Below are 9,548 nucleotides of genomic sequence, written 5' to 3' on the forward strand. Positions count from 1 at the left end.
TACTGCCCTGATGCCTGGACACTTGATTTTCTCATCACAGTACTCCAATATGAAGGTTACCCTGAACTTCGTGATGCAGGGGGCTACAACTCTAATTTTTCTGCTCCAATAATCTGTCATTTCAGCTAAAAAAAATGTTTCTTTTCCTTTTAGCCTCATAACAGGACTGACCTGGTCTATCTGACAGAGGGCAGTATTACACAAAACCATGAGTTTGTTGATTTTATAATTTTATAAGCAGTTGCTTTATTTAGGCAATTGCCAAGAAAAAGCTTTAGATTCATTAGGAATTACTAGTTGTGAAATACACAACCAGATCTAAAATCTAAATGCAGCAAGCTTTAAATACTGATTCATTTTCACTATAATTAATAGTACTCAACAATGTTTCTCAGATCATACATGAATTAAGAAAACTGAACTAAGCATAATATCATCGGTTCTTATTGATGAAAGAAAAGCTAACTTCTTTTTATCCCTCTGTAAATACAGGAAATATATCCTGCATAAGTTAAATGAAATAATTAAATGAAGTAATTCTATGTTGGAGATCTGATCATATGCCATCACTTCCCTCTTCCGGTAACTCTTAGATTAAACAGATAAGCCTTATGTCATGCTTGTGAGAAAAGTTCACAGATTTCATCATCTCATCTTCCCTGCAGAAGAAACTACTGCAAAACAACTGGTATTTTAGATAGGCTAAATGATTGTGTAAGCATGATTTTTGTGATGTTGTGAACATTTGCGAGAAAACTGGCTGCCTCTTCCTCTGTTAACTTCAGTTGATCCAGTGATTCCAGCTGGTGTACCCTAATACCCTGAGACCTTCCATAGCATTAACATGGCTAGCACATTCACCAGGAACAGAATTAAAAATACCAGGAAATGCACCATTGTACAAGCAAACACCTGAAAACTCAACTTGCTTTCTCCTGTCTTATGCACTATTGCACATTTATGACGCAGATGGCAGAAGACACTCCAGATGCATTTCCAGAATTGTGTTCAAGTTATACAAGGAAATGTCTGCAAGACAGTTTTCACCAGTATCAGTAAAGAGGTAGACATCACACAGAGACAAACTGAAGACTGACCTCATAGAGTGAAAGTGCACTAGTCTTAGAAATCTTAAGCGCGTCCTACATTTTTGTCTCCTAACTGCAAATGAACAATGAACTGTGGATTTTAGAAATACATTCATATAGTTGTCATGTGTATGGTGACATTGCTTTCCCAAGTCTGTCTTTTATAAAAAGGCCTAGGTACTTTCCATTTAACATACAGCCTCCATGCTGTGTAGCATTTTCTGGTGCCTAAAGCACAGATAACAGGAGTTCTTACTCTAAGACGTCAGCATGAACACACAAATCCCCTAAAATGCTGTATAAGAAATCATTTTAGCATTATCTCAGTAAACCATTTCTAAGAGTGAAATGATAACAGAGTTTGAAAACTTGAAAACTGATCAGCTGCAAACTTTGTCTTTCTTAAGAAGCTGTGTGGACATCTTACAACTTCCAGCCCGAAGCCTTGGGGTGACACTCAGAATGTCATTCAAAGCTTAGTGCCCTTTAGTGGACCCTCCTTGGGAAGGTGGGGAGGGAAGAAGGGAAAGGGAAGGGGAAGAGGGATGACAGAGCTGCGGGGAGCTAAACACCAGCTTACAAACAGAGAACAGAATCACATAACTACACTAGACCAATGGACTCCAAGACACACTGACAAGGCAGATGGACACAGACAAGACAAGATTGCTACTGAGAAATAAAAAAAAAAAAAAAGAAAAAGAAAAGAGCAAAAAACCCCATAAAATAAAGCAGATAGATATCTAACACTGGGACTGCAAGAAGCAGCCAACGGTACTAGCATAACTCTTCCAAAAATAAGAAATTATAATACAATTAAAAATTAAAATTGAAACGATATCCCCCCAAATCATACACTACGGATTTGCTTGGTTAGCCTGAATGCGTAGCTCTCATGAAACACGAGATGGCGTCATCACAGCCCATGCACCGGTTAATGAAGGCCATGGTTAGTCAAATCAGCTAAACTACAGCATGCCGTAACAATGATCTTGCACTGACCCAGAAATAAAAGATATGACAGATATTCTGCATTGCAATAAAATTCTTTTTATGCCATCTGCGGTTTGTAGGGCTTTCTTTACTGGAAGAATTTTTCCTGGGAGAATGCAGGGGTAAAAGGGAGCCTTTTTTTTCCTCCTGGGTGTTTTTTCTCTGGACACGTTTTAAAAAAATAAAAGTGCAAAGGGAAAAGATAGGATAGAGACTTTGCAGAAGTTTTAAAAAGGGTAGGGAGAAGAGAAAATAAAAAGAAAGGAGGGTAAGAATTTTCATTCTTTTGCACACAACTTTCTTGGGATGTCGGAAAACGTGGGTTTCTCAAGGATGGCAAGAAAAGATTTTGTTGCCTTTATTGGTTTGCAGATCTATATCTCTTTCTTGAGATGACTGAACCATTATTTTGTTGGAAGAACTCCAAAAATATAAATTGAAAAGTACAGCAATGATTTTAAAAATTAAAAAATAGCGGTATGGCACCATTGAGAGCCAAAAAAAAAAAAAAAAAGAAAAAAAAAGAAAGAAATGTAAAAGAAACCAAAATATCAATCACCAAAAATTCATGCGGCACAAGATGAGGTGAAACGACAGAAAATGTTCTTCAAATATATACAATGTATATATCTATCTATATATACACAGAGTATGTGTGTATATACTGATGGATATACCTGTATAATTTTTCTGTTCTCCCTGCCCCACCCTACCCCAAGGCTAATTGGTAGATGAAACTATCAATTAAAAGTAACAAATAAATAAAAGAAAGAAAGAAAAAACTGTAACAAAAAAGAAATTAACGTGCTTTTTTTCACCAGGAAATAACAATATCATGCATCTGTCCACGCCAGCGGATGCCAGGGTTAGATGAAGGCATGAATTTCTGTGTAAACATGTGACTGGATGATAGGGGCTACTGCTGATATTTGTCTTTTATTACTATAGCATATGCATATATAGGTATATATGCACACTTTATATATAGTGCATATATAGATAAAATATCCTCACAGATAGGGCCCTTGGAGCTCACATAGGAAAAAAGATCAATATGCTGAAAACCAAAATCAGTATAAATTCCTAATATAAAATAAGAAAATGCAAATTCCTGTAAGTCATCTGCATGATTGATCAGTAAAACTTGATCGTTGTTTGGTTTTGCTTTGGCCGTAAGACTGTAGCTAGGAAATTCCATCAAACAAGTATCACAACTATTATACCCTGGAAAGTGCCCTGGATGAATTCCCTCTGTTGTGGTTAAAGCACTGAACTCAGGACACCCTCATTCAGGTCTGTATGGTATTCAGCCTGTGAGATGGGAAGCCTACTTCTCTGTGCGCTGCGAGGCATGCGCCCAACTTTAAATGCACTATTTCTTGTTCACAGCATGACAAACAGAGCAGAACTCCTCCTCAACAGAGGGAGAGACTGGGGGTAACTGGGCACTGGATTTGTGGGAGATGGTTCTCTGAGGAGAGCAATGAAAATTCCCTGTCTGCTTCGAGAAGGTTGATGCAGTTTATGCAGGACAAGAGCCAAATCAGCACTTCTCTTAGTTTCTTCAGTCAAGGTTTCTTCACTTCCAGCAGTGTTTTTTGTACTGTGCTGGCCTCCTGCAGACTCTTGGAAGAGAGATTCTGCTTGTTTTCTACAAAAAAATCTCTGACCTAGGCAGCCTGCAGGTAGCTGGTTCTGCAGCTTGCATGGTTGGAAGCTTGACTGACCTAGCCCATAAATCAGGAAGCTGAAGTGGATAGGTACAGGCCAGTAAATTTTATATACAGACAGCACACCTATACGATATGTGTCTCCTGTGTATGGGCATACGCTACAAAACTGTGTAACTTCCAGTGCAAAGATCTGTAGATTTTGGCATCTCTATTGCTGTCTGCAGTCGCTCATGGGAAAGGCTTACCAGTAATGCCAACCTTATTGTATATGAAGCCTTTTGGGAAACACAGAATAAATTTCTTAGGAAAAAATCACCTAGGAAATTGTTGGGTTAATAGGAATGGAAAGCTGACAACTACATCAGGTGAAAATGCAGGCTGTGTCAAGCCAGGGAGGTAGGATTAGGGCCCTACAGTTCATTGCAAGAGATCGCACTACGGGCTTCAGGCTAACCACTGAGTGTTTGGGTCTTAGTGTTTTGAGTAGTGCAATGAGCACCCTGGGCTATGATCCAGATCAGTTGCCCAGCCACCAGCAACCAACCTGCTTGGTGCCAAAGCACTGCACTAATGGGCATGCTTAACAGGAACAAGGGCAGTGGCATGAGGAGACAGCAGCTGTCAGGAAAGCATAAGAATAATCCTCAGAGTTTTAAAGTCTCAGTAGAATCATAGAACCACCTAGGTTGGAAAAGACCTTTAAGATCATCAAGTCCAACCATTACCTCAGGACTGCCAAGACCACCAAGATCAGATTGTTGGGGTGTTCCTCATTTGACTGGAAAGAGATAAGTGCTTGCTTTCTTCATGATGGCACAGTGCTTCCTAGTTAAGAGTAAAGGTATTTCCCTTACAAATCGTTCATTCTCTGAGAGCTGCTGAGTGACCAAAACACCACCACAGGGTTGTGTTCAAAAGCACAGGCCCAGGAGGAACTTGAGGAACAGGCCTTGAGGAACTTGAATATTTGAGCCTTATATCTCCCCAGAACAAGCCAGAGGAAAGGCCTGTACTCATACCAGAGAAAAGCATCATGTTTCTGGTGCAGAAATCAGATTTTTTAACCTGAACTGGGACAAGTGACATTTCCATAGAGATAAGAGAGGGACTGCTCTCATCTGTAAGTAAATGTTTCTTCAGGGCTGAAGAACAGTTTTATGCCCTCTGTGTCATTTACAGTAAGCCTTTCCAGGAGTTCTAGATATCTAGGCTTGTCTGCAATAAGATGAACAGCAAGTAATTTTTATCCCTAAACCTGCAATGGCTTCTTTTTCATTATGTAAAATACAGATGGGGTTTGGATTCATGGCTGTCACTGCCATTTTTTAGAATAATTCCTTATGTATACAAGTATGTCCACAAGGGATGTCTGTAGGTTACTTCAGTCAGGACAGGTCCTGGGACAGCTCCTGGTTTCTAAACAAGGGGATCTACAGAAATCCCAAGAGAAATCAGTTTTGGAAGAGGGCACAGAGTGGTAGCCAGCCTGATACAGGGAGTGTCTCGAGCTAGCCAGGAAAATCCTGAGGGGAACACAGTGAGGAAATAGCCTTTACACCATCTTCTTTTAAAGAGATGCAAGTGTCCAGATAGAGATCATATGCTTACTGAGATTCAGGTCTTGGTTTCAACTCACAGAGTTAAGATGCAATAAGACCATGCAATTGGTTCTCATATGTCTCAAAGAGGACATGATTTTCTTTCTTTTGAACTGTCTTTGAGTACACCAAAATCAAAGTCTTCAAAAGGACTCTGTAGGGTACTGCATCTGATCCAGGACCAAGACTAAAGTAATATATTCAGATCTTGGGATTTGTTTCTGATCCATATGAAATCTGAAAGCTTTTGATTTGCCAAGCAACATTGTCTGCTGCCCTTGTCTTGGTTTTCACAGCAGGTTCATAGTGATGTATATCATATCTCACATCTGCAGCAGTGAAGTTCAGTAAGTAACCTTTGAATTACCGGACCGTGGCACTGAGGGTCATGGAAGACCAAGTCCTGGCACTTGGCAGAAACTCAAGAGCTTTAAAAGCTACACATTATTAGAGCAACAAAAAGGAGGCTGTGCTGGGTTATGTCATTTAATTTTCAATTTGCTGAAAAAGGGATCAGGCAAGTCAGAAGGCAGCGTAAAATACATTGACCTGTCAACAGACCAGGATGAAGCAACTTCAAATGGGTCCAGTTAAAAAAAGAATAATAAAAAATGCAACCCCACGCACATGAAAATACAAGCAAGATATTCGGAATCTCTTCTTTCCATGAGGTATAGATTTAGGTACCAGATCTTAGCATATGGACAGAATCCTGACTTGGCTGGTGAAGTGTAAAGGCAAATGTTCAGCCAAGCCAGCTCAACTGGATTTTGGTAAGGTGGCTAGGATTGCTTTAATGCTCCAGAGTGGAATGGGCTGCATGAGTGCTTTGATACTGGCTGTATTGCAGACACCATTCTACCTTCCCTGGATGCACTGGGGATGGAGACAGAAAGATAGACAAAGAAACCTAAATGAGAAGCACCATAAAACAATTACTTTCCCGTCTTATTATGGTGGAATGAGATAAGTTCATGCTTGTGGAGGCAAAAAGGGCCTGCATATCTTTGCATACTTTGTACACCAGAGCTTCTAAGACCATGAAACCTCAAAATCTGGAAGCATAAATTTCACCAGCAAGGACCACCCAGGAAACCTTTTTAACTTATAATCAGGCTAACTTTTATTCTCAATGCCACAGTAATTACCAAGAAAAGATTCACATTTCAGTAGCTCATGTGGACTAGTATCCTATGGAGGAGGAGTAGGGTGCCATTAAACATACTGGGTGAAATTTTCAAGAATGCCTAGTGGTTTAGGAGAGTACCTTCAGCAGATTTTCAGCGAATCATATTATTTAACACAGCAGATACTCAACTATCTTTAGGCATGTACAGTTGCTAACTGTAATCCTTAGCAGGATTTTTAAAGGCAAGTCATCTTTACAAATCCAGTGTGTACCTATTTGTAGCATTAGATTTCTAACTCTGTCAGGAAAGAGGCATTTTTAGTCTGGAAATGTTGCTCTAAAGCACTCTGAAATGTCATGCTAAACATCTGTTTTACCAAATTTCTCCTCAAACTCTGATTTTTCCATTGGCAGCCCAAGCTGAAAACATTACAATTTCTACCCATTGAAGTAATTACTATTTCTGTGTTGAAACATAAATGACAAAAATGTACAAGATCTCATTTCCTCCTTCAGTTTAAATACTTGGCAATGAGAATCATATATAAAAAAAAAAAAAAGAAGTCCTGAAATGCTAGTGAAGCTTTAATGAAATGATTCCTATCCATTCACTTGCATACCAGTGGTGGTATGTTAGCCTTTATACCATAGTTCTAGTAATATTATGCCTCACTTTCACGACAATCACTGTGCTGGCATTTAATTACTACTTCTATCTAAAATCGAAGTACCCACACTGTTTACGCTTCACAATTGAGTATTATTTGGATTGCTTTTCTGCCATATGGGGAGTTGAAAAACTCAGACAGATCTGTGAAAAAAGAGATGGGAGTAGGCTGAGTTATCTGTTAGCGTTAGTTGTTGTGTCACTGTCTTTCCTGCCATCACAGGGAAGTCAAGAATATGAGTGGAAGTTCCCAGCTACAGGGCAACGCCAATGTCAGGTTACTGCAGGACCAAGTTCTACCAAAAATGCAGGTACAGCATGACAAATTGAAAAGAAATATGAAAGCACTAGCTTTGGGTGAATTTTAATGTTATTATTGTATTAATCAAATGGCTTCAGGAAACTAGAAACAGAACATTTTAATGCTTTCTTGGAATTTTTTTGAAGAAAAAATAATCAGCCCAAATAAACCAAAGCAAAACCAAACAAAACAAAGCAAAACAAAAAAACTCCCAACCCTAAACTATTTATATGTTTCACTTTTAAGGACAAAAAAACTCTAACCAAACTCCTTCTTTTTCTTTTAAATGTACACAGAAATTCGATGATGTCTGTTCTCTATTATAGAAATGCTTAACTCATGGCAAGCCTCAAAAAAGAAGACTTGAAAAAGCCTGTAAGAAATAAAATTGACTGCAGTTGCCTGCTGGATATCACATCATATATCTCACCAGAAAGAAAAGCCATCAGTTTATCAAAATGTATCTGAAAGGGAGAAGTTGAGTCAGTTCCACATGGCCAGTCCTTCTGACTCTTTAATAGATACATTTTGAAGCATCACTGCAGATAACAGGGCAAGAATTAGTACTAATTTTGTTATGTTTGAACTATGTTTTGGTGCTCCCCAACTTCTTTGGGCTCACAGGAAACAAAATTAGTACAAATACATTACCATGTTAACTGTATGCAAAATCCCATGGACAAATATATCCTTTTACAGACCATCTTCAGAGCAACTGACAAAGATTAAATAATGCTAATAACTCATTATTGCTTCACATTTGTTTCTCTTCTGTTTTTCAAACATTCACCCGCCCCACTTCATAAATCTTTATTATTTATCGCATGCCACATTGGTATTTTTTCTTTCCCACTGTGTCAGTGAAGCTACAAACGTGAACTATTAATTAGCAGGAAGTTTGGCTTTCTGTGCAAACAACTTCATATTAACAATATAGTGACTACATATCTGTCTTTTGCTGTTGCCAAGTCCATGGGATTTGATGCTTGGCTATGTAATTTTTATTTTACATACAGTGTATATATACATACATGTATATATATACACATATACACACACATATATACATATATAGTTATATATGTATACATTCACACACATATAAATATATGTATGCATTGTTTTTTGCAAATGAAATCAGAAAGCAAGCGGAACAAGACTGACCTGACTTACCTGTACTTGGCTCACAGTCAATGAAATCTTCATCATCACTGGAACACTCAGCCGATGAAACGATGTCATCTGTTGTCTGGCATGGAAAGAAATGAAGGAAAAAGAACAGAGGGAAAAAAAAAATTAAGATACTTGCAAGTCAAGAAGGCTGGTACAGAAGCAGCTAAGTACCCTTAAAAAAAAAAAAAGTTTCAGGATTTTCAGAATTTTGGAACTTTTAAAATATTTGTACCAAGCATTCTAGATATGCCTGTGTAACTGCACCCTCCACAGAGCTGGAATCTCCTGTTGGAGCAATAGTACTTATCCTGTTGAGCATTTCAGGTGTGCTCAGGTGTGGTGCTCCTGCCAGGCTGTTTAGTTCAGCCGGTGGACCATGCTGTGCTGTTGAACACAGTTAAGTACAGCAGGCTATGACACCTGCTTGGCTGGCAAAAGGTCCTCCCACAGTCAAAGTATATGAGTCTGGCTGGAACATGCTGGGCTCCTTGACAAACACCAATAACACATAGGGCCAGCCAGAAGGCACTTGCTGAGAGACTTACCATATGAGGCATGTTCAAGCTGAACATGCTTTCTGCAAAGAAAAACATAGACTCAGATAATATGCATCACCCAGGCAGCTAGCAGTACTCTTTGCTGTGTTGCTAGATGCATCACTCTGAGGCACAGCTAGTTCCTGCTCTCCTAATGCACCTCCTCTTGGGCTGGGAATCCTTTGTATTTACCAACATAGTAAATATCTGTGCAACCAGTTTGTTGTACAGTGAGGAACTGCTGCATGTGTCAGGTATGCCCAACATGCAACCTCACCTGCTTGCTTGACAGTTGAACAGGGAAGTGGCTGTGACAGGGATGACAGGCTGGAAAGCCTGGTTCTGAAAGGCTTAAACCTGTCTCTGACTGTTCATGGCCCTCACAGGTTT

At 39.2% G+C, this 9,548-nt stretch overlaps 1 protein-coding gene across 1 annotated transcript in view; it reads right to left on the minus strand.

Moving 5' to 3' along the window:
- Positions 1-9,179, minus strand: part of LOC104406513 (neurexin-3-beta) — a 37,172-nt gene extending 27,993 nt beyond the window's left edge. Inside the window, exons 1-2 of the mRNA XM_010015509.1 lie at positions 9,168-9,179; positions 8,623-8,698 (exon numbers count right to left, since the gene is read on the minus strand). Of these exons, the coding sequence (XP_010013811.1) occupies positions 8,623-8,698; positions 9,168-9,179 (88 nt within the window). The remainder of the gene's footprint in view (positions 1-8,622; positions 8,699-9,167) is intronic.
- Positions 9,180-9,548: the final 369 nt, after the last annotated feature.

This window comes from Nestor notabilis, unplaced genomic scaffold (assembly GCF_000696875.1).
Source record: "Nestor notabilis isolate BGI_N333 unplaced genomic scaffold, ASM69687v1 scaffold9845, whole genome shotgun sequence".
NCBI lineage: Eukaryota > Metazoa > Chordata > Aves > Psittaciformes > Psittacidae > Nestor > Nestor notabilis.